The sequence below is a fragment of the Cheilinus undulatus genome, linkage group 5 (genome assembly GCF_018320785.1).
Source record: "Cheilinus undulatus linkage group 5, ASM1832078v1, whole genome shotgun sequence".
Taxonomy (NCBI): Eukaryota; Metazoa; Chordata; class Actinopteri; order Labriformes; family Labridae; genus Cheilinus; species Cheilinus undulatus.
In genome coordinates this window covers 22906721-22933440 of record NC_054869.1, presented here as the reverse complement: position 1 = coordinate 22933440, position 26720 = coordinate 22906721, and the positions used below count along the sequence as shown (strand labels likewise).

The 26720-nt window shown below is 37.7% G+C and overlaps 1 protein-coding gene across 1 annotated transcript; it reads right to left on the bottom strand.

Moving 5' to 3' along the window:
- Nucleotides 1-16519: 16519 nt before the first annotated feature.
- Nucleotides 16520-26034, bottom strand: ankrd13a (ankyrin repeat domain 13A). The gene is made up of 15 exons (XM_041788530.1): nucleotides 25742-26034; nucleotides 24412-24547; nucleotides 23966-24090; nucleotides 23825-23870; nucleotides 23355-23498; nucleotides 23059-23248; nucleotides 21980-22046; nucleotides 21796-21877; nucleotides 21653-21714; nucleotides 21441-21571; nucleotides 21189-21346; nucleotides 20959-21090; nucleotides 20421-20581; nucleotides 20237-20301; nucleotides 16520-18323 (listed from the first exon to the last, which is right to left on the bottom strand). Exons 1-15 carry the CDS (start codon nucleotides 25847-25849, stop codon nucleotides 18125-18127), a joined length of 1806 nt encoding a protein of 601 aa, XP_041644464.1. The 5' UTR covers nucleotides 25850-26034; the 3' UTR covers nucleotides 16520-18124.
- Between the last annotated feature and the right edge of the window lie 686 nt (nucleotides 26035-26720).

The window sequence follows — 26720 nt, the reverse complement described above, 5'->3', positions numbered from 1 at the left end:
TTTTAACTGTAAATTTCTGTTAAAAAAATACAATATTGTAACCGTTTATACAAGGATTTGCTGTAAAAATAACAGTTATACTGTAACCATATTTACGGTAATTTGCTGTACAACTTACTGTAATTTGATGTAGAAGTTACAGCTCTATTACAACATTTTCTACAGGGATTGGCTGTAAAAATAACGATAATGAAACAAACCTGTTTACGGTAAATTACTGTAAAAACACCAGAAATCCTGTAAACCTAAATACAATCTATCTCAGTAATAAAAACAGTAGACCCGTATAATGTTAAACGGTATTTTATTATAACTACTTAAATTTTACAGTAAATTACTGGCAGCTGTGGTTACCAGAAATTTACCGTAAAAAATACAGTACAAAACATGAGAAATTACAGCTGATATTTGCAGATTTTACGGTAGTAGCAAAATACTGCCCAACTTTAAATTTTACAATAAATTACTGGCAGCTGTGGTTACCAGAAATTTACTGTAAAAAATACAGGACAAAACATGAGAAATTACAGCTGATGTTTGCAGATTTTACAGTAGTAGCTTAATACTGCCTTACTTTAAATTTTACGGTAAATTACCAGCAGCTGTGGTTGCCAGAAATTTACTGTAAAAAACACAGTACAAAACATGTGAAATTTCAGTTAATTTGCTAGATTTTTGCAGTAGTGCCCTAATACTCCTACTTTTAACAAAAGATTCAAGCTCTCTGATAAACAATAAGAAACTCTGCAGTTATATGTTTGCAATAAAAAACCTTTCAACACATCTGATAACTGGTCTGTATACTCACAAAGCCGTTTAGATCTTGGAAAAAAGCTTGTGTCCATATGTATGACAGGTAGTCCTTGGTGTAATGCATGAAGATGAAACAAAGTCACTTGCCCCTAAATGATTCAAGAGTAATGAGTCCAGTCTTGACTGAAGAAGGCCTTCCACTTGGGAAGCTTCACATGGCCAAGAAACTTCATCTTCTTGAAGACTTGAGCACAGTTCATCAGGTGTTCTACTTTGGACTGGCTCCATCCTCTCTGCAGGAAGTACATATACAAAACAAAGTTAGAGTGATTCAGTGCTTCAGTTTAATGCCTACACAGATGTAAATTTGAGAAAACTAGGCTCTAATAAGCCATGCTTACAATCAGCACAACAGAATAAAATAAACAGTGTGTACAGTACATACAGATCGCTTCTATAATAGAATATGGTGAAGAAACGCAAATGAATGTACCCACAAGTGCCAGCTATTAAGTCAGCAATCACCTAACAACAGCCAATTACTTTTTCCGTTATTGATTATAATGAGACAGTTATGACATATTAATTGCAATTTGCTTTTCCTTTATAGTTTAGAGCTGTGGTGCCCAGGCTTGTATCCACTGAGCTCCCCCTCCTTCACATATCCAAGAAGATATGGACCCACACAAAAAAGTGACATAGCTATTGCTGTAAAAACTAAACATAAATTTGAATTGATGTCATTATTTAAAGCAGTTTTAATTTTGGCAGATATTTTTAATTTTAGTCTTAGTTTTAGTCTTTAAGTGAAATGAATTTTAGTTTCAGTCACATTTTAGTAATTTCTGTCCATTTAGTTTTAGTCCATAAAAAGTCCTCACATTTTAGGTTTTACTTTTAGTCCAAGCATTTATTGTCTTACTGAAATCTGGTACCAAGTCATAGTGGGATGTTCTCTGCACCCTGCCAAACCTGGGGTCCCTGCTTTCTACAGCTGAGAGACAGAAGAGCTACAGCTGCATTGTTTTTTGACAGAATTACCCACAGTGGAGAGATATCGTGGATTTTGAATGTCCGACGAAAACTACATTACATTCTAGTCAAAAACTAAACTTAGTTTTTGTCAGTTTTAGTCATCACAGATCTATTTTTGTTAGTCTTAGTCTAGTTTTTGTCATGGAAAACAAAGCTGTCGATGAACATTTTTAGTCATAGTTTTAGTCTAAATTAACACTGGTTTAAAGCTACACACAATAGCCCAAACCACAAGTGTTAGCAAAAGACCTTGGTATGAACCATTCATAAGGGTTATATTGTGATTTTAGGTAGTTGAACCACAAGATAAATATTTGCAAACTATGCTCTTTATTTATATATTTACTTGTAAGACCACCCAAATAAATATAGAATTTGCTTTTACATGTAAATATAATATATAATTTTATATATAATTTCTATATAATTTCCCTTCGGGGATGAATAAAGTTATTATTGTATTGTATTAGGGTAAGCCTACCCATTAAGCCCAGGCACCATTTAAGCCCACTTGCGACTTTGAAGTCAATTTAAAAAAAAAAAAAAAGAGGGGCCTGTCTTATGCTATACATTATTTTGTCCAATCACACAATTTCTTAATTATATGTCAGTTTTTGTTTGACACAATCACATTTGTAGATATTGAAAAAGGCCCGCCTACATTTGTGCAGTCTCAAGGAGGCTCAGATAAAGTCGCCTCAAAACTTTGGTGTTTTGGGACCCCTCAGAAAGAACCTCTTTTCAACCATTTTCAGCCACTGACTTGTTAAGTACATTCATATTATGTAATTTGAGAGATTATTGATTTGGTTTTTTTGTGTATAAACAGGTAGTTTTTTGTAATTTCTTACTATTTAGTTTTATGTGAAAAGATGAGTCATGCTAGCTAGCGTAGCAAGCTAATCACTAGTCAATACATGTAGCCCTACTGATAGATACACTGCTTAATGATTAAAAATGATAAGTACACAAACTAAGTGTTTTCTGATTCATTTTACATAAATCTTACATAAAACTTTGAACAAGAATTCCTTGATAATTCAGAAAGTTTGGCAGAAGAGGAATAACTGTGATGGCAAGTTTTGCAGCATATTTAGCCTACAGGCATTTCTTTAAACATTTGTTTCATTTTGGTGAGAAAATATTATCTTCATTTCCCTGGTAGTCACTGTAGTACCATTTAAGCCCAGTGTGTTCCATTTAAGCCCATCTGATGTGTTTCAATAGAAAAAAATGAAATTTTGAGGTTTGATAGCTTTTCGCTGTAATCCTGTGTTGGATGTTGTTAAACTAACTTCATTAACACGAGTACATCACAGATCACACACTGACCAGAAGAATTGTTATGTCAGTTAATTTTGCATAATCATTTGTTTATAGTGAGAAAAATGCCAACAAAAAAGAGGAATTACAGCAACTGTCCTAAAATCATCATTGTTACAGCCAAACATTAAATCCAAGTTCAATAAGATATTGTTGATTCACTGTAATGTCATTTAATACTTTTAAAAACAAACACATTTTTTTTATTTTGTCAATATTGAATCAAATTTTGTCAATATTAAATAAAATGTTCAATGAAATGTTAAATACTGAAGCCAATGAAAATTAGTTTTAGGCCTACTTTGTCATGTTTGTGGTGGTCCATTGTTACAAGCCAAACATTAAAGCCAAGTTCAAAAAATAAATTGTGTTTAACATGTATAACATGTTACTGAATTAATATATGTTTACTACTTGAAAAATGTAATAATTTTTTAAATTTCTGTCAATAAACATGGTTGTGGGCTTATTTGGAACACACGTGGGCTTAAATGGTACTTAGGTACCAATTAAGCCCATGCCAGACTTTTGACTTTATTCATAACATTTCTTTAATTTGTTCTCTAAAATATGCATAAGTAAATAAATATACCTTCAATTGAGGGATTAATCCTTCATTCTAACAAATGATCATGTTTATAAACCATCTTAGTATCTATGGAAAATACGTGAACTTAGATTTTGGTGGGCCTAATGGGTACACTTACCCTAAATGCTTTGGGGTACAAAAGGATTTTGCTGTAACAAAGATGATGGGCACTGAATTTTAAATCAATCATAATGAAAACATATGACTCACACAGAAAACTGTATTGGCCCCCATATGGTGTGGTCATCAGAACACTGAGAACAAGCTGGACAAAGCAGTGGCATGGCAGTATTCTGGGTATTTCTACATGACCAGATTAATGCAGTGCTTGGTGTAAACTACATAAAATAAACATAAAATGGCTTCATGTTGCTTAAAGAAAGATTAATCTAAAGAATTTATTGAGGTATGTACAAATGCTGTGCAAGGCTTACCATTATTTTTCCTTGATAACTGGCGTCTTTTTAGAAGAGTGGAATACCGGAGACAGTATAAAGTAATGGAGTCCTAGTCACCACCAGCAGAAGAAACAGGACCTTAAAAAAGAGTAAGGAAAAATAGAAAGACAAGGTAAAGCACCAAATCATGTCAACTTAGAAGTTTTGAACACTTATGTATGCACTGATTGCAAAGTACTATCCAATTTTTGAATTCACTCAAAAAGTGGACCCAATCTCTTCTTGTCCCGTGAGCTGAATGTCTTGTCACATCCCTTGTGTTTTGTGGCAGAAGCTACAGCAGACACAAAATGCAGACATACATGTAGAGTGATCCAGCTGTTAAGCAGTTATCAGATGGGTGTTGCTGTGTTTATATGTTCTTCTAAAATCAACACTAAGCTGTGACTGGTGCTACCCTCTCCACTTAGAGTGTGTGTTGATCCCACAGCTCTGTATGTCATCTTGCTTGCCCTTGCGCTTTTTCTGCTCACAACAGTCTTGGTTTAGAAAAAAATGCTGCACATCTATTTCTTTTTTGTTTTTTAAATTTGAAAATTTGGATACTATCAAACCTAAAAATCTGAACCAGAATCTTTATTGTCATTGTACACAAGTACAACGAAATTTTGCACAGTTCCATTCAGTGCAATTATTATTACCTCTGCCAAGGAGGTTATGTGATCGGCAGGGTTTGTTAGTTTGTTTGTTGGCAACATAACCCAAAAAGTTATGGATAGATTCTGATGAAATTTCCAGGGAATGTCAGAAATGGCAAAAGGAAGAACTGATTTGATTTTGGGACTGATCCAGATCATCGTCTGGATCTAGGAATTTTTAAAGGACTCTTCACTATTGGGAGATAGGGCTAATGGCGGAGGTCTGCGCTCTCTGAGTGCTTTTCTAGTTTATTATTGCAACTGCTCTGGGATATGTGCTGTTTTTCAGTCTGTTAGTTTTGGCTCTTATTGTCCTGAACCGTCTTCCTCAGGATAGCAGTTGTTACAGGTGACAATAACACAGTTATAAAAATAACTGATATTGTATCATATGATGCACACGGCTGGAAGGAAATAAAACATTTTGCCAGCATTACACTATACCATATAACTACCTCTAAAGAGGAAAAATTATTACCTCTGTAGGAACTCCTGAGTGGATCCCAATGCTGGTCAATGCATAGCATGAGCTGCCTTGAAGCCTAGCAAGAGGCTCCTGGGAGGATGATAAAAGTAGAAAAGAATTACAAGCAAATCATCCATTACCATCCAAATGAGTCTTTAAAGTGTTTCTGAGATCCACTTACTACAAAAACAATACATGGGGCAGGCTTTCCACTGGTACCCCATCTGGCAAGAATGTTTCAACAAGGCAAAAGAGGTTGTCTTCCTTTTTGTCGAAACAGGAGAGAAGCCCTTTATGTCCTCTGAGCAGCCCTCCAACTGTCCTCTCTGAATCTTGAGCTTTGTGGCATCCTGCAAAAATCAAGTGAGCTATTAAATCTTTAGTGCCATGACACTGACGTGCACATATCCCCATTGTGCATTTAGGAGGTGCTGGAGCCAACAGGTAGTGCCCAGGACCACCACAGTCCACCACCACACTATCCACCTTATTCCTGGGGCCGCTACTGCAAATGTGAATATGGGCGAAACTTCCGTGCCAAACGGAAGTAGGCTACATTAAATACATGTATTCTAGTACAGCAGCTAACTATAGACGCTAACAAAGAACGACAGTTGTTTCAATAGGAATTCTTCTGGAATTTGTAAATATTTATATTTTTGTTATCACATGTTCACATTGTTTGTATTATAAGCTGTAGATAACTAAATAAGGTGGATACCACATTATTCCTGGTGGTCTACTGTAGCTATGAATGGAAGTGGAACTTCCAGTACAGTAACAATAATAGCAAAAACATGATTTTTCCAAAGGTTTACTAAAGTGATTTAGTGTCAACAGTGGTTGTTCTGAAATAAATAAATATTTGCTGTAATAAATACTGCTTCATTTTTGTTAAATCAATGAGCTGAAATGTTTTAATCATATTTTCTGTAATGCTCAGTACCTGTTGCTATGTTCATGGTACTAATATTATGACAAAGTTAAATATGTCTCTCACAACAGGCTGTCCACTGTCTAAGTGCATCGGGGATGTGATTCTTTCAGTATTAATTTATCATTAAATCTTAATACAAAACTTGACATTTACCATACTGAAGAGCTGGCAACTTGAGTCATGGATAATTTTATAAATATAATTCCCATATTTAAGAGGGATTAGTTTGTAAAATGAGAATTTCAGCAACTCCACAAACTAGAAATGTATCTTTTTATACCGATATAAAGCTACTAAAGTTAGCTAAATATGCCCTTGTAGGTTATCTAAAGTAATGTCATCAATTTGAACTCTCCAGTAGAGGCTAGAGAAATTATAATAATATTATCCCGTCTGAGGTGAAGCAGTCTAACTTTATGTAGTTTGGTATTAAAATTGCTTTAATAGTCACGTTTAGCATCTCGTTTCTATGCAAAGTCCCATTTAGATAGAACGGAGCGGAAGTTGCGCCCATATTCATGGAGGGATAGGAATAAGCTGGAAAGCCTACCTCAGGAGACTCTGAACACAGATATGAATATGACTCTGAACACAGATATGAATGTGACTCTGAAGGGGAAAAATCCTTCACCTTAGGTCGCTCTGAAGCATCAGTGCTGCGGCGGGACTCTCACTTTTTGGCTAGGGGACATCACGGTCCTCACGGTCACTCCCACCTCATCTGGAAAACTCCGTCCTTTTTCTTTCCCTCTTCCCAGTGTTCCCAGTATCCAACCGCCCATTTTTTGTGCATTTTTCAAAAGTCTGAAGTGGGCGGAGTTAGCTCTGAGCTTGGGGTTCACTTATGGTCCCCAACACAGCAAGTGTTAAACGTTCTCCACGCTAAAATAACAGCAAAAAATACAAATCAAACAGCAATGTTGGCTGGTCTAGAATTGAAACAAAATGCCTCCTGACCCATTTAACTTCTACCTATAAACACGTGGTGTTACTGAATGAAAAGAACTCAAGAAATATTTGACACTACGACAAAAGAAGGTCTACATACCTTACCAATAGCTCGTAGGCTGATGCTCCGGGTGACGTCGAATTAATACACGCCAATGTCCTGCTTTGTATTCCATCTTCGTTTGCGGCTCGTTCTACGAGCAGACAGCAACTTTATGAAATATTTCCGCGCACACGAGACCACAGAAGACACGAAAACGCTGTAGTTTACCAGGCAGCCGTTGGCGGTTTGATTTTCCAACGAACCACACACGCATGCGTATAAGGTCCTTCTTTCCCCGCGCCTGCGCGAAACCGTATTCGCACATGGCAATTGACTGCAACCACAGTGCGCAAACGCATTTCGAGAAAGCAGCACTGTTTGTGTACATGGAGGGAGGTGCCTGAAAACTGTTCACTCTGTAGCTCGTTTCCAAATTGTTCCATTTTTAAACACCCAAATCGCTGTTCTAGTACAGACACAATAGAAAACGTTCCTGTGTAGACAGGGTTGAATGGCGACGGGAAACAGTTTTTCAAAATTATTTTTATATATTTATTTTTTATATTGATACAACTTTATTGAACAGATTCCAATAGTTAATACAGCATTGGCACATGAAACAAAACGTATTTACTAGAAATAAATAACCCCACATACAGGTAAAGAGAAGTTTAGATTAAATTACATAAGGTATGAGAAGTATATTAAAATTTCAGAAACTAAACCATGGTTTCATATTGTTTTTTTTTAAGAATTTTTTTTCCCTTAGAAATCAATTTGACAGACTATATGTACAGTTCCCATTCATTTTTAAAACTGATTATGGAGGGTTTCTTGTCATTCTATTTGCATTCATGTTTAAGTTGTTTAACCAGTAAAAATAACTATTGTATTTATATAATGTATATACTATATATTCAACTGTACTATATACATATTATATATACAGTATGTATCTCTCTCTCTCTCTTTATGTATATATAAAATAGTTCTTTCCAATTACCTTGTTATATTTCCTATCGGTAATATGTGTCATCCAATTTCAGTTCTGAAAGATTGACTGAAACATTAAAGTACATCAATGTATTTTGTGTTAGATGCATTAAAGGAAGTGGAATGGCTTTACAAATGCAATGGCATTCTTTGTGAGAGCAATTAACATCATTCTTTTCCAATAAATCAGTTAAACTAAAATAATTGACCACTTTCATCCATCAAATTAAGAACAAACAAAATGATTTTTGATACCATTCTTGTTTCAATAAGGTTTTCATATTAACTGTAACTGTCCGTTTATTTCACAAGGCAGCATCATGTGGTGTAGCACTGAGAAACAAATGTAAACATAACAACAAATTGGTGCTTGTTCACAGGTTTTGCAGGTTGACAGGTTTTTACTGTATTTTCTACAGAACTTTCCTGATCATGCAGTATTTTTAACCTCTTGTCCCTGCTAAAATTACGGTATGTGATTGCAATTTTTTTCACAGATTTTTACTGTGAATTTAAATGTACATGAGAGAAAAGTCTGTAATTTTAACAAAATACTACTGTAATTTTTAGAGTAATTGCCCGTCTTGAAGATTACAGTATTTTTCCTTTATTTTCACAATCTTCTTTCGTTTAAACGGTACAATTTTGTAATTATTACGTACTTTAATTGTAAAAATTTATGTTTCATACCGTTGCTTGATTTACAGCAATTCTGTGTATTTTATACAGTAATATATGTTTATTTGTTTTACGGTCTTTTACTGTTGCTATTTGACAGTCTTTTGCCGTATTTTCTACGGACATTTTTTACAGTGCAGTTTTAGATAAAGTGTGCCAAACAACAACGCTGGCTCAATTGTATGCTGTATCAAAAAAGATTTTAAGCATTTCTTTTTTTCCCCCAGAAAGCCTCTGTGTTTAGCACTATTATGTAATGCAACCTTGGGCTACTGGCTACGATACGTGCTGTTCAGCCTTAGCATCAATGAACAGCTGTTGGGTTTGCAGAGCTCATCAGAGAAAACGACAGATTTCTGAGCTAACACTAGTTATTTCAGCTCAGTTCTCTTCTACAGCTGATACAATGTTTTCATAAAGTAAACATATCATACCAACTGTAGCTTGTCTAGATACTGTACAAGTCTTTAGGAGATTAAAGCGCCATAAGCTTACCTGGATGACAAATTTCCATTCAGCTCTTCTGGTCGGGTTGATTTCTCCAACATTCAGTAAGGCAGGGAACTCTGGACAGAGTGTGATGCAGGCCGTAGGCATCAGTGAGCCACTATCCTCGATCAGACATGTCCTGAAGACATGTTGTAACTAGAGGCTGGCTCAGGCTACAAGATTTTTTAAGTCAGCACCATGTTAGACTGTTCGTCGAAAATCTTGTCTCGTCTTGGCAGACAGCCTGACCACACTGTAAATGTGATCCCAACCACTCATCATATGCTGATGCCATCACAGTCTCTGTGACTGTGTGTGACCTCACAGGTTGTTGAAGGGCAGGTAAAAGAGAGGGAGTCAGGCTTCTGCTACAACAGAAGCGCTCTTTGTGATGCTAGCAGTCATTTGCTCTAAAAAGGAGAAAAAACAAACAACTATGGACTTGTCCTAATGTATCAAGAAGAGGACAATATGCACAGGCTATCCTTCAAATAGAGCTTGAGGCATAAGATAAGACATTCACACATAGCATGCAATTGAGCTGGCACTGGGATTTATTAACCCATTTTTACCATAAACTAGCTAAATTATGCAGAGAAACTATACCCATCTGCTATGCTGCCTATCTTCTCCAAGCATGTCTTGTTTGACTGGACATTGTGCTCTGAAATCACTGGAGGCTAACAGCTCTGCTATTGCCAAGTACCTTATATAAATCTAACTTAAAAAAAAAAATCAGAAATATTCCTTTAGAGGTGATTTATAAATGGTGTTTCAGTAACTGTCCAGCAGGGAACTACTTGCTCAGCAGATCTTAGTCCTTGGTCAGTTTTAATTTTTAAGTTAAAAAGTAACTGTCTATTCATGTGTTTGTTTGACATGATGTAATGCCTGTTATGTAATGTGTTTACATATCTGCTGTCATAACAACATTCAAATCCACGAACAACACAGCAGAACAGATGATAAAGCTGACACTCAGAGCAGCATGCCTACAAGAAGTTATAACAAAGAGTGGGTTTCTCATTAAAACTGAGTACATTGATGTCTAAAATAATGAAATAAAAACATGTTAATTTCAGCCTTCAAATTACATTTAAAGCAGGAGCTGTAAATTCATGCTCTAATGAAATGTTATTTAGTTGTGAAGATTTTTTCCAGGAAGCCTCCTGTTTTAATATCAAACCTCCGTGACTGACATTTCCAAACACTCATTAGGCTTCTGTGGAAAATTATTAAGAGCAATAAGTGTAATGTTGTGCACTCTTAAGTTCTATAGTGGATGAAGGTAAAGGCCATAAACATCAGTCATGCAGAGTAATTACTGTATATAAGGATATAACCTCAAGGAGCTTGACCTTTATGTCTATTCTTCATTGCTCTTTGACATTTCAGGAATGGGAAATGTGATGGAGGCATCACACTTGTTTGATGGTTACCAGTAAGAGGAGAGATTTTATACACTTTGTGTGTCCACAGTTAAACTGTCAGGAAAACAAACAAAAATGGAAATTTGATGACGGGCTGCAGGGAGGTCTCTGCAGTATACTTCAGCTGCTTCAGTACTGTCACCAACTTGTTGGAGCTGAAATGATGAACTACAGGTGTATCTAAAAAAAATTAGAATATCATGGAAAAAGTTCAATATTTTTGTCACTCTTTTCTGAAAGTGAAACCCATATATTGTATAGACTTGTTACACATAGAGTGAAATATTTCAAGCCTTTATTTCTTTAAATGTTGATGATTATGGCTTACAGAAATGAAAACCCAAAATTCAGTGTCTCAAAAAAATTAGAATATTACATAAGATCAATTAAGAAAGGATGCTTTAAACAGAAATGTCAGGCTTCTGAAAAGTATGTTGATTTCTATGCCTTCAATACTCAGCTTTTGCATGAATTATTGCATCAATGCGGCGTGGCATGGAGGCGATCAGCCTGTGGCACTGCTCAGGTGTAATGGAAGCCCTGGTTGTTTTGACAGCGGCCTTCAGGTCATCTGCATTGTTGGGTCTGGAGTCTCTCATCTTCCTCTTGACAATACCCCATAGATTCTCTGTGGGGTTCGGGTCAGGCCAGTTTGCTGTAACACCATGGTCAATGACCAGCTTTTGGTACCTTTGGCAATGTGGGCAGGTGCCAAGTCCTGCTGGAAAATAAAATCAGCATCTCCATAAAACTTGTCGGCAGAAGGAAGCATGAAGTGCTCTGAAATGTCCTGGTAGATGGCTGCATTGACTGTGGACTTCAGAAAATACAGTGGACCAACACCAGCAGATGCCATGGCAGCGCAAATCATCACTGACTGTGGAAACTTCACACTGGACTTCGAGCAACGTGGATTCTGTGCCTCTCCACTCCTCCTCCAGACTCTGGGACCTAGAAGAGTGCCTCAAGTGGTCATTTGAAGTACTGCAGCCTTTGATGATGCTCCATTGTTGGCTGTATTTTTCAAACCTTAGTCATCTGCCTGTTGTGAAACAACACAAATAAATAAATAAACCTGATGTCAGCCGTCTGCTTACAATTGGCGGACTCAAACAGCTCTTGAAGCCAATCCGCGGTGACTTCCATATTGAAAACACAGTCTCAACCAAACGTTGGATCAACCTAACAGCCTTCCCACTAAGCTCGACTTCCTGTCAGCCTGCTAGCTAGCAAGCATTCTGGTTGACAGAAACGCAGCTTCTGCCTGTCGAGTTGTCAAACAAATGAGACGCACCAATCAGTCCACAGTGAGGTTTTTCCTAAATTTAATCTAAACCATTGTGGTACAAAAAAATTCACCCCCCTATAGTGAGCGCACATGAAGACATTAGCTAATGAGACACATTTGTTTTTTTTGAACCAGACTGTAAACCAGTTTATTTCGAGTGTAAAAACTGACTTTTTAACAGGTGTTCAGACGGGACTTCCAGTGTTCCTGCAGCCAGCCTCAAGTGGCCACTCGCTGTATTGCAATTTTTTGCACTTCCGCTTTGGCTTCATTTTTCAGGACCAGAGGTTGCCGCTTGGTTATGACGAGGCTAGACCAGTTAAGAACCACTTAATAAACATTAAAAACATTAATCAACTAGAATGGCCGTCTGAGGCGGCAGATGTCTAAGCAGCTCTACCAACTCACGCTCCCATTGATTACTATGTTGTTCAAAATTCGAAGAGCGAGAAAAACCAAACAGGTGCACAGATCATCACCAAAATCTAATTGACTCTTCCCTGTCACCATCCCAATATTCCCTGAAAGTTTGGTGAAGATCCGACTTTCCGTTCTCGAGTTATCTTGTACACATACAACCAAACAAAAAGACGAACAAAGATAAGGAACCCTTTACATTACCCCCTGCCGATTTCCTCGGCGTGGGTAACTATTTCCCTTCTGCACGCCAATTATCCAACGGCCTTAGGACCCAGATGCTGAGGCCGGAAGAAGCGGAAGCAGAAGAAACGCCTCATCCACAATCAGCATCATCACCATTATTATCCCCATCATCATCCTCCACCTCTGATGCGTGGTCGGCGCCATCTCTGGGTCCTGCTTTAAAATTACATCGATGCTGCACCGCTACCATGTCAAATCTCATCCCAGCAGCTTTAATATTGGGCTTTAGTGAGTTAGTGAGCGGGCAGACTGAGAACTCCAGGCTGGGAGAGAGACCGTATGTGATCCTACAGAAGCAGAATCTAGGTAAGACTGATGTTAGGCTATTCACTCTATTGTTGGGTCTTTATACACTGACAAGTCGTCTTTTTGCCCCTGTTTTGTCATGACAGCTGCTCGACAATTACGCAGGAGCATATAACATCTGATAGCAGTAAATTCGTGGTTTATTGGGCATGTTTTTGTTGTTATTGTCTGTATTGTGTTTGTGTTTCTGTCCTCACAGTCACTCTGGGGAGTGTCCTGGCTGTGCTGCTGGTGCTCATGATCATCATGGCTGTTTGTGTCTACAAACCTCTGACTCGTCGGTGAAAACCTGCCTCTAAAACCTCGGAGGAGACGAAGACCGGGAGAATCATGACACCCGAGCACAGGAGTACTCAGCCCCAGTACAGGAGATAGCCTATCTCCAGGCTGTGTAGACTATGGGAACAGCACTCTCAGTAACTGTACCTTTTTATTTAGACACATACACTTATCTATTTTATAGACTCTAATTTATGTATTTATTTGTATGTGTAAACTTTACTTAAAGCTCCTGCCAAGATTTTTTTTTCTGCTTATGAAAAAGACAGAAATTTAAAATGAAAGACCATAAACTTAAAGACTGATTATTTTCTTATTATTATTAATGCCCAAAATGGCTTTGTCCAGGTAGGTGCTGAACAGCAGCCTTTGTTAACATTTTCCACAGCAAAGATTCCCAATACCTAAATAAGTTGATTGTAAAGAGAAAGCAGTATGAGATTTTTTCTCCTATAAAATAAAAATATGACCTGCATATGAAAATTAAAAAAAAAAACTAGCAAAGGTACTGTTCCATCCACCAGAGGGCACCAAAGTCAACACAACCTGAAAGTTCCCCACAGGGCCTTTAAAGACCCTGTAAAGTGAAAATAAATCTGTATCTAGGTTTGTTGTATAATAGGTGACTGTGTTATGAACCCCCAGGTCAAATTTCAGTCAAATAAAACTGCTCTAGGTTTATAAAATTAAGCTTCAAAATCATGAAAAATCTGCTCTAGGATGGTCTGGTGTGTCTGTTAAATGAGCTGAAGTCACACCCACTAAGGAGAAATATGATCCTCTCAAATTTGACAAATGCTACAACATGAATTGAGGAAAGCACTTACACTATTAGCCTGTCCCTTTACCTTACATTGACCTTAGAAGAAAAGACAAAGTCCTTTTTCTGGCTCAAATCTCAGTTATGATACTTTAAATGATCCATCAGCCACTGTGGCTGATAGATTTGGCAAATTTACCTCACAATGAACTGAATAACAGCATTTAACTGTTCACTTTCAATAAAGGCAGTGACATCAGCTAACAACAGACTGTACTGAGATGAACAGCTCTGTGATTTTATATTGTAGTGTTAGAGGGGTGGGGTCATTCCCTTCTGTGGGCTCGTGACATCACAAGTCCACATTTTTGCCCCGCCCAAATTAAACCCAGTCACAAAGAGATGAAAAACGTTCTAATGGTCTAAATCCAAAATTCAGTCCCATGTAGATCTCAGTGTTTTCACATGTTGACAGCAGCTGTATTCCAACATATCTAGAGTGTTAAGACAAAAATTCTGGATTTCACTTAACAAGGGCCTTTAAGTAAACCCCTTTGCAAAGAAATTAAGTGATATAGAAACAATTCTGCATATTTCCATAATACATTTACCATCTAGTCCAACTCTGCTACTGGAATAGAAATGTAAAACTGCCCCAGTTGGTTCTGATTTTGCTTTAAAATGCCACAGAAAAATATAAATTATACTGATTAGAAATTTGTGCATTATTGAGGAAAAAAGAGGTACAACTCTTCTCCCTGGGTAACTCGGCATGTCAAGGCGGGATTAGGGTTCCTGCAAATCCTTGAGTTCTTAAATGGCCTTAAGTTGCACATTTGAAATTTAAGGCAATAAAAGGCATTACAAAGTCTTTTTTTGTTACCAGTGAGAGGTCTTTAATGTAAGGATATTTGACTAAGACCCGTCCTTATTCAATCTTTGATTTCTAGCCAACCTTATATAATTTTAATCTTCCTCCACAAATTGTTGAATAAATATTCTCCATAATTCAGGAAATTCAGTGTTGGATGTTTTAAACTTCCAAGGAATGGACCCCAGACCCCTTCCTGATTAGGACCCCTTCCTGTACTGTTGTGAAACGCTAGTCCAGATCTCTAACATCTGGGCTACCAGGTTGCCCACTTAAAATCCTTGCAGCCCACAATTATTTTCACAGGTATTCCCAGAATTTTTTTTTTTTTTTTTTTTTAAGTTCTGCTTTTTAATAGCTACACTGTTTAGAATCAGCTCAGCGCACCTGCGAAGATCTGTTATGATAAATACCAATATACTGTACATTGATAGAATAGAGGCACTGGATGTGCCAGAGATCATGAAATTTGAGTATTTATGACAGAAAATTTTTGATCACCATATACCATTTCACATTTCATAAACAGTTCATTAAATCAGTAAATTCAGCCCTGGCACAATGTACAGAGAAATCTCATTCCCCTTCATTTTTGACTGTAAACAAGTGGCATTCGTACTTCTCAGTTCAGGTCTTCGAAAGGTCTTAAAATGTCTTAAATTAGATTTTTAAAAGTCTGTAGGAACCCTGAGAATGTAACCAGACTGTCAGCGAGGACAGTCTGTCCACAGCTATAGAGGGACACAGTGAGGTTACAGTACATTCAAAAAGTTTAGGGATGCAAAAATCAACATCACTGATTCCACTTGACCCCGTAGGCCAGAGATATGCTGTTTCACCTTTCATTTCCATAGAGTGAGGGGGTCATTGCAAATTATTTTCTCAGGTGATCTTATGGTGTTATCTTTAATGAAAGTACTGCTATTCATAGGACCAAACGTTTTGTTAAATGTTTTGATGGGGGAACATAATGTCAATTATGCATTGTGGCCTTTGTAGCCACTATTTCTAAGCTCATTTGATCAAATATGTGAGAGATTTATGGCCAATATGTTTGACAATGCAGTTCCCCAGCATCATTAGAGCACCGAATGATATTACATTCAAAAGAATACAGTCATCCATTCAGAGTTCAAAGACTCAGGTGCAATAGCTGGATTAGCAGTAATGAATAGCTAAACATGACCATATTGTAATTTTATGTTGGTTTTCTGTCATTTATGTGCCACTTTTTGTGTGATTTATATTTATTTTTCAGACTTCAGGTTTAAATAAATGCTGTAAGATGTTTTAATTTCAAGGCTATGTTTGCCTTTTTATGACCAAAGTTTTACTGTTTTTTTTGTCTCAAATGTTGAGCAACAATAAAGCATAGTAGATGACCAACATTTATGGAGCATTGCAGCTAGTCAAACATGAAATCTAGTGATAATACATCACTTGCTTTGAAGGGTTAAAAATTGTGGTATTTGCTTTAAAATCTATTACCTGATACAAGAAGTTGTCATCCTGGGTTATCGGCTGTATTTTTGTTAAATAAAGAGCACAAAGTGATGTTTAATCCTCATGGAAATAAAGTGCTTTTATTTTAGACACATTAAAAAAGCCTTTTTTTCTTTTTTTAGAATTTCAACATAAAAAAAAAACAATTTCAACTGGAACAGCGCAGTAACAAAGATCTGCTGTAATCAACCAAAGCTAGCCTTCTTAAAGTCAATTGTTAAGTCATTAGCTTTAGTTTAGCTGAAGCTCCTGACAGTCAGACGCATCATCGCAGAGATACTACTGATGAGTGGTCGATGATCAGTGATCAGTATGTTGTATAGTGGTTAACACGTGTACCTCAGCATCACACTGGAGCCTTTTCACTTTGTTTTAAAAATTACAAAATTAAAAAAAAAAAGAAATCTTTTCAAAAGTGAAGTCTGAGTGGCACCACAGAGAAAAGTCACCACCTTTTGTCTGGACAATGCTTTCCCTTGGCACATGCTGAAGAAACCTTCTCTTCATATGGCGAGCATGCTTTGTCCTCTTCTGTTTTGAGGTGTGGAGTTGTTCATGGCTACAAAAGGCAAACGCACTGCCTTTAGGGATTCTGGGTAATCTCTGCAGCACTGGTTTCGCTGTTTACTTCCTTTTCACTGGAGCTTTGAATCCACAGAAGCTCTTGTCACTGCTGAAGCCTTTTGCACTGAGGTTGCTCAGTGACAAAAATACATCCTTTCTTGGCATAAAAAAAGCGAAAAATGTTCACTAACGTCCTTGTTGCAGCAAAGCTTGAACGTTCCCATGCAGTTTTATAGTTTGCTTTAGCAACATGCTTTTGTTTTCCCATCTGCCGAGTGTACATTCACATAACACAAAAACGTACTTATGAACTTTAAACTCAATAAACCAAACTTTCTGGATTAATATTAACATGGCAGATGATGATATGCATGAGTCTCTCCCTAGAGGCATTTATCAGGCTACAATTTCTGATAGTTTTATAAATTATTAACAAATTAAAGTGAGGGAAAACATGTTAAAGATGACCCCTGAGATTTCTGTTATTCTGTGAGCTCACTGTTCTCAACATGACTGTAAGAAGACCTCACAGTAATAACACTCACTCTGTCCCTTTAGGCCTGTTGTACTAGAATTTTTTTTTTTATTATGCTAGGTTCTTTTCATTTGATCTTTTCTACTAATCGAGACTCAAGCAGGTACCAGGAAAAGAACAAATAACAGTGCTCTGGACCTTATGTGAGTGCTGGCACTATGTGATGTCCTCTTGAAAAGTCAAACATTTTTGCAGATAGAACCTTAAATACACCAATCTGGCCCCTGTAGGGCAACTGTGTGAAAAGTATGAGCTGCTGTTACAACTCTGATTTGGGAAATAATCAAAAGGAATAAATAAAAGAAGTCCACAATTATGCAACAGAGTCCAAAAACAACACCAAAGGATGGAGACACACTTATACTGAGATAGAAATATAGAAAGGAGTATGCTCTTACCAAAAAATACCTTTTGGAAATATTGGTTACCGAAAGTCTGATATTGCAGTTATGATTAGTTACAGAAAGAAATCTGCGGTTGCATAGATGACTACAGTGGTTAGGGAGGAAAGTTGAGGTGTGGTGGTTGCTCCTGTATCTGGAAAAAGTTTTATTTTTATTCCCTCTTTATCCCGTTTACTTCTCAGTGAGTGACAGCTGCAGTATCCTCTCCAGCTCCTCTTCCTCCTGCTTTCTGATCTTTTCTTCCTCAGCTTGAGCACGTGCAGAGAGCTCCATAGCCAGGCGGAGATCTGAGTCAGGGCTGGTGGCAGAGAGGGAGCTGGCAGGGCTGGAAGTATCTCCGTATTCCACTAGCACCCCCTCTGGGACACTCCTGGAACGACATTGAGAGGCAGAGATGGATAAAGTACAGTTACTCTGGTTAAAATTTAATGAAGTAAAACTAAAAGCACTGGTCTATATATTTACTCAAGTAAAAGTACTTAAGTTGAAGTACTTAAAGTACTGAGTATCTACTAAGGAGTTGTGCAGTAAAACATGATTTTTCCTCATTGGCAAGAACAACAAGAGAATAGATCTCCAACCAGGTTCCGGTAGTCAAACCTCTACAATAAAGACAATACACAGCAAAATTGACAGTTTTAATTACACTCATACTTAGCTCAATTTAAAACTTTAAAGTGACTACATTGGTCCATAATACATATAGTTAAACTACACTTTTAAAGTGTTAATTTTTTTACAGTATGACAGAGCTGCAGTTACTCTTGAAAATCTGCGGTAAGGTGGATCTCGTCTGGCAAGAACAATGCAGAGAGTCAACAAGGCAATGCATACAGAAACGGAACCATTTGGGTAATTAATCTAAATGCCATTCTTTTTTTTCAATATTGCATTTGCAACTTGACATGTAATTATTTAAGTTCTTTGTCTTATGTATTTTTTAATAAGCACAAGCAATAAACCATTCTACATTATAGTCAACACAATATTAGATAGATTATTCATAAACTTTTTTTTCCTGCAGCCCGGGCCTTTATGTTAGGATGACATAATATGATGCGTTAATTACTATGAATTGCACAACTTTATTTATCTACTATAATCACAGCAGTAAATCAACTGATTTGAGCAACTTAGAGCCTTGTAGCAATCATCATGAAAACTAAAGCTGAACAACTGTGAAAAATATCTAACTGCGATTATTAGGACCCACATTGCAGATGCGATGTGAATTGTTGTACTGAAGGGAACAAGCAATTTATGTCATTCTTATCTAATAGCTGATGATTTAAAAAGTGCAGGACATATTACGATTTAATCTAGATTTTGATGAACTACCCAGCCTGCTAAAGAACATGCCCCATGCAACCCTAAGGCGCACCTAAAGTTACAATTGGGAACTCAGCCTCAGTGGATAACTTCACTCATGGTGCAAATGTGTCTCACATCAAAAACAACAACAATCCACCAAAAGCATGAGCAAAAGAAGCCCAGCAGGGATCACTGTACAGCGAGCAACGTCCTAACAGAACTACACGTATATGAAACACATCTAAACACATTGCCCAAGGGCATGATGGGGAACTCTCCCAACACATCCCCTGAGATTTGAAATCGCAGTGGGAAAAGCTTAAATAAGTTGGATATACAAAGCTGAACTAATATTGTTGGAACAAACACTATCAAAAAACTCCAACACTGAAGTCCATTTTACTCAGAGTGGAATTAAAATTACACTTTGGGATTTAAAATCAACTCTGCAATGTTTAACCCTGAGATATCAACACTCCAGGCTTTCCTGATTTAGGATGTGATGAAGAATCAATCTCTCGCTATGTGCTACTGTGTAGTCAACAGAGGAAAAACTAAAAGTGTATTGTACTCAAGTACAGTTACTACTAAAAGTACTGATTTCAAAATGTTCTCAAAAAAGTTTTATTTTTGTTTTTTTTTTTTATTGTTTTAAGTTTATAGTTTTATTTCTTTAATTATTCTCCATTATTTCATGGTTATATTTCTTGTTTTATAATAATAATAATTATTATTATTATTATTTCATGGTTATATTTCTTGTTTTATAACTATTTCGATACTTCTCACTGTTACATTGTGTACAAGAACAAGTGACTGAAATACCCCTTGCATTCTGTTTCTCATTAAATGGATATACCCATGGAGAAAAGCATCCAAATCCAAGAGGGAAAAGTCGGCAGTGACTCCTACCCTTTCTACCACATGTAATTATGTAACTGCTATTCAAGTGATTCTGATGTGTAATCCTACCTGTCACTTTGACTGCTTGGCATTGCATCAGTGAAGTCCCCATCAGTGTAATCAAACATCCCTTCCTGCAATGACACAAACACCAGAGGGTTTAAAGGATGAGGCTAAATACAGCAAAAAGGGACAGTACACAGGGATGATGAAAACAGATTTGTGTTCGTTTTGAGCTGAAGATGGTGACGACCTGGCTCGGGATACCACGAGACTCCAGGAGGCTCTGATGGATAGCATACTGCAAAAGCTCCTCGTCGTTGTTGGAGACTGGCATGTGTCGGTTGCCTCCTCGATGGTGGTAACTGGTAGGCACCTCGAATACTGAAGGACACACTTGAAATGGAGGTAGTGCTGGATAAATTAAATAAAAAGAAAAGTTAGTGTAGAACATCTCATTGACCGTATACATCCGTAAGGAACTGTTACAATAACAGAATTTAAGCTTTGACCAGCACAGGCAAAGACCAAATGATGTCTATGCCGAGGCAAAAAAACTGATGGCACCATTAGTTTGGTTTGTTTGTTTACTTGATGCATTGGCAGCTATTTTCACATGTTCAGGGATTTTTTTGTATTTGTTGTTAATTTAGTCCTGGATGTTTTCAAAGTGTGGAATACACAATAACATAGAATGTAAAGATTCAAATCATGCGCTATTGGAAGTTCTTTAGGTATCAAAAAGTTTGACAAAATGTGACCTATTGTAGTTAAACGAGCTTCATTTCTACCTGCAGCTTCTTCTTCTTCTCCTGAAGAGGTTGGTGTGGCTGCTGGTGATGTGTTGGCCTCCTCTTCAGTACTGCATTTATTCACATTACCAAATGTGATCCTGGCATTAAGCACATGGAAAAGTGGAATCTCTGCAAGGGAGGGAAATAAAACAGCTTGGATGTAAAACAGACCTTAGACCAGGAAAGAAAAAAAAGCTTTGAGAAAGTGAGACAAAAATGGCTCAAACCTATTTTCACAGGAAACCCAGGAGGAAACTTGAGTGTCACAAAGTCTCGTAGCCGTGCAAAATGGGAACTGGTGCGAGCCATGAGGTCAATAATGGGGGTCACCTGCTCCACCAGGGACAGAGGATGTTCCTCACTCATCCACAGAGTACCTTTGAACCTACAAGAGACAAGATTACAGAAAATTTTTTTGAAAATGTTCACATGGTTTAAGTTTCAGAGCACACTCTGTAGTTTCAAAGCAGTAGTCCTACTTCTGTGTTCGAATGCTCAGCTCAATGGGTCGCCCGATGTCTCTGTTCCCTAGGTCAAAGTTGGGATCGAAGTACTCCTCTGGAGTGATGGCAGTGGGATTGGTGGCAGTGGCATACTCAAGAGTCAGGTCCTACAAAGTCAAACAGCCATGTCAAATCCAGGAAGGAACAAAATGCAATGTTTTAACATGATTAAGTAATTCATGTCTCACCCCCTGTGCACTTATGTGCTGCTCCACAGTCCCCAACAGAGACTCCAGGATGTTTCTTTCACCTTAAAAAAAACATAGCAGTTTTCAAAAAATCTAAACAAAAATCGATATTTTATCAAACTCATTTGATAAATTCTTCTTACTCTTTATCCTTGCTTTCTCTTCATCCGTAAGATGCTCTGTCCTCGTCCTGATTACAACATTGACATTATTCACGCTAAAAACCTGAGACATAAAAACACATGTCAATAAGTATATCCTAAACATCCTAATATTGTTATGCTTCATTCTAACTATGATAAAAAAGAAGGTATAACTTCTGTGAACCTTTGCTTCAAATCCATTGACCACTTCAGTCCTGTCAGTCCTCCAGCCCCAAATCCCAGACTTGTTCCTGTGAAATCAAAAACAGTCAGAATCTTTTCCATTCAGACTTTAGTTGACCGATGTTAACTGTTGTTAAAGGGACGATTATCTTTGGATATATTTCCTGGATAGGGGAACATCAACAGCAGAAATAACCACAACCTGTAAGACAGCAGTGTTTTTCTTACAAGTGACAGCGATATATGAGCCAGCTGCATGTTTTACTGCGTCCATGTGCCACACGTGTCCGTTCTGCTGCTCTGCTACCAAAGTCCTGTCAATCTTCCTAAGTTTTTCCTCAATAACCTCACTACGAGTGACTTGATTCAATGTATAGTGGACCCTTGTCGGGAACTATTCAAAATAAAAGCATTGTGTACAAATGAAGAGAGTTTCTCCAAAGAAATACAAAATCGGGATTTTACTTTGAAAAGCATGAACTGGAAGTGTACTCGTACTGTTATCTTTTCTGTGACATAAGTAGAAGTTTAGAAAACAACTTTTTTTAACAGACGCATTTTAGCTTTTGATTTTCTTAATCTTAATCAAAAAACACATTGTAACATCGAGATGGATGACCAGCTGCTGGTTAAAAAAAAAAAAAAAAAAAAAAATCATAAACAATGAGTGCAGATTAAACCCTAACTTGAAAACAAGCTGAGGTCCTGACAACAGTACAAGTTGGCTCTAAAGTGCATAAGAGAGAGTGAGACAACATGTTTGAATGCCTTTACTGAAAGACTAACGTCTTAAATGTTGCCAGCTACTTGTGTGTTTGTCGTGTCAAAATGTTCTCAAAGCTTTTTGTCACATTTGTTACACGATGACCAGAAGTAGATTAATGGATAATATGAAGACAACACAGTACTCTGTACTTTTGACTAACAAAATAACTTTTACATTACATAACAGGGTTGATCTTTGAATGCACTGGGAAATGTTAATATTAGAGTATTTTATGCCAGAATGATATTCTGATGTCAGCACAGGGAGTACAATCTACTGGTATGCATGTCCTGAATAAAAGATGTGCCGCTTGCCTGTCAAAAGCGATATCCTTGGTGTCCAGGTAGGTGTTGACAATAGGAGTGGTTAACCTTTTGGCAACTTCCTGTTCAGCTGGCTGCATAGATTCTAGTGTGACGTCATCCATTTCTTGGGATATGTTGAAGCGCTCTGTGTCGACTACTTCATCGTCATGATTCACCTCCATCAGCTCTGCACAGGAATCTTTAAAAATACAATCAGAGGAGGGACTTAAATCTTTTGTACAGAAATGTAATAATTCATAGAGGGAACTCTGTTTTTTAATATACAAGAGGGTTTAAACACACACCATCTCCTCTAAAGATGTAGCTCCTCCGCCCTCTGATCCATGTCATGTTTTCAAAGCCAAGAAGAGTGGCATCCACTCGAAGGCTGGCGCCACTTTTCCATATGCGACAAACATCACTTGGACAAACCCGGGACAGAAGAGGGACTGTGAAGTAACAGCACATGAATGTGTCATTGTGGAGAGAGAAACATGCACACAGGTAAAAAAATCAGTGTGACTCAGTACTGAAACAAAACCAAAGCTTCACCTTGCAAAAGGGAGGTATGCCGTTTTTCCTGCATGACCTGATTAAACCTCTTGGCTGGCAACAACCTTATATTTATTATGATTTTTTCTTTGCAACAGGAAACAGCTGAATATAACACTTAGAAGTACATAATTTATTCTTTGTGTAGAGCCTTTCTCAGTAACATGAACAGGTTACCTCGCTAACACAACATTATTCACTGGCACAAGCATAAATTACTTACTCCAACTGGTGAATTCCCACTTCATTTCCATATAGAAGTCAGGAGACTGCAGTTGAAAAAAGGAAACAATTGTCAGTAAATATGCACTTTGCACATACACAGATGGATAACAAGCTAATATGAGGATGTTAGAGTTAAAACCTCTCTGATCTTCGACAGCAGCTCAGGCACTCCTCCCAGAGCAGTGGAGGCTTTGAGGTAGTCTCTGCGTTGAAGCACTAACTGAACCATCTCTGGATCTCCCGTGCTGACGGCCTCCTGCAGCACTGCACAGACACAGACGATTATAAAACAAACCACTAAACCTTTTAAGGTAACAGTATCTGCTCCCTGGGAGCGGCAACTATCCATTAAAAAACCTTAACAGTGACGGTAATGACAGGGGAAAGTGAAACTGTTTTAGCACAGTCAGAAAAGTCATTTTGCATCTTTACCATAAATCCCATTAACAGCAGATGATGTGAGAGGCTCTCTAACAGAGCAGAAAACCAAAAAATGATTGAAAGTGAAGCTGCTACACAAGTGACGGACACATACATAGTATTTTGATTTTATTTGTCTCTTATTTGGACTGTTTTCAAACCAACCTGTCCAATTATGGGAGTTTTCTTTAGTCACTTGAGCTCCATGTCTCAGAAGGACCCTCACTGACTCCAGGTGCCCAAGAGACACAGCCAGGTGCAGAGGAGTGCGACCTCTGGGATCCACAGCCTCTATGTCATTCTAGGAAAATCAAGGAGAAGATTCAATTGAGTTACTTTTATTTAAAAAAAATACCATGTATTTGGACAGTGGGAGGGAGCTGGTAGCCATATAGAACCCATGCATGCATGAGGAGATTATGCAAACTCCACACAATAAAGTCCCTGTCTGACAGGGATTCAAACCAGGAACCTTTTTGTTGGAAAAAAAAAACAACAGGACAAGCCACTGCACCACCATGCAGCCCTGTAGATACTCAAAAAATAAATTCTAACTCATAGAGTCAAAGTGTATGACCATTCAGTTTAAGTCATCATTACCTCCGCCAAGGAGGTTATGTGATCGGCATAGTTTGTTTGTTTGTTTATTTGTCAGTAACATAACTCATAAAGTTATGGACAGATTTTGATGAAATTTTCAGGAAATGTCAGAAATGGCCTAAGGAAGAACTGATTCGATTTTGGTAGTGATCCGGATCACCATCTGGATCCAGGATTTTTTTAAAGGATTCTTTACTATTGGGAGATAGGGCTAATGGCGGAGGTCTGCGCTCTCCAAGTTATTTTCTAGTTCATACTGGTATAAGACTGCAGTTGTAACTACACTGACAAAACTGGACATCATGACTTGTCCTCATTCTTATGGTGTAAATGTGTTTTAATGACTGCTGTCAGACAGCAGTCATTACTGGATTATAGTAATTATACTGCAGCAGTGTAAACTGTGAAGAGTTACTATGAGATTTGAAAGAGATGTTTGTTTTAAAAAATGATTAATAACGCGTTGTTCAGTTAGCCTGCTGCAAATTAGAGTGCTGACCCTAAAACGATGCCAGACTCTACAAGGCCTTAAAAACATAAAATTCATGTGACAGTCTGCAAATCCACCACAAACGTATACGTTGCTTGGAAAAGCAGTTGTAGCGTTTCCATATCGTCAAATTGCAGATGTGGTTTCGCAATGCAGTTCTAAAAAACAGCAATCAACTTCACCTTGAAATATGTGTACCGTAAAGCTGTGAGTAAAACAAAACCTGTTGATTTGTGACTCGCTTCAAATCTATTTGAAATCTGCGTGAGACACTGCGGGGCATCTGTCAACAAGACTGGCCTAGTTTAAGCGGATGTCTACAGAGATTTATCATCTCACTGCTAGCTGCACGTAGCGAACCTATGTTACAGTGAATGTTTACGATGAATGCCGTGTCGTACCGACCTGTGGTAACGTTATTTGTTCCTCTAGCTTCCTGTAATCATTCTCCCACACTGCTGAGTGCAGGGGAAACTTCACTCGGATGTCTTCGCTAACGTTAGCCGTGGACATCTTCCTCTTTGTGGAGCAGCTCAGTGCAACGTTAGCCTGCTTCTAATTTTTACAGCCATGGGGACTAACTACAATACCTACACGCTAGTTACGTCCAAATACACGATTGATCTTTTACATGCTCTTTATATTCTTCCAGAAGAACGTCGACACCCCCAAACCGGTGTTCAACTTTTCCCCAAGCCTTCCCGTAAATAAAACTTTTGAACAAGGAAGTGCCAGGAGTTGTGCCCAATAGTAACAGGGGTGTCCCATTAAGAAGTACAGTCACAAAATATTAAACACCGCATATTTACAACAGCTACAAACACCCTTAAAAATGAAACGTGATTTATACGTAATGACCAATACTTTATAATGGCATTAACAATAATATTTTCAGTGAATAAAACTGCAGCTTAAAAATGAAAGATAGTCTGTTCCTGTTGGACGGTACCATTTAATTTGCCCTCATAGGGGGGGTTGCATAACGCTTTGATAAAAAATACATTTGAATTACGGGATTTGTAGGCATTTCATGTGTTTGGAATTGAATTGAAACTGAACTGTTGCAGTAAAAAAACAGAAGTTGTGAGCGTTGTATCCATAGAATAAATTTATCGTTGTACAAACAACGTTGAAATGAGAACGACATATTGACGTTTCGGGGAGAAACCACAGTGCGGTTGAAAATCCGAAACTTTACCGCCAGCGTACCGTGAAGGGAATTGTAGTTTTAGTAAAGTTTCTGTGATTTCTCCGTTATGGAGAGGGTTAAGGGCCGAATTTAGAGCCGCGGGGGGTGTAAGTGGATGCTGAAAAAATCCATGGAAGAAAACTTGTATAAAACAATTGTTAAATTGGAGAAAATGTGTTTTAACCAACTTTCACT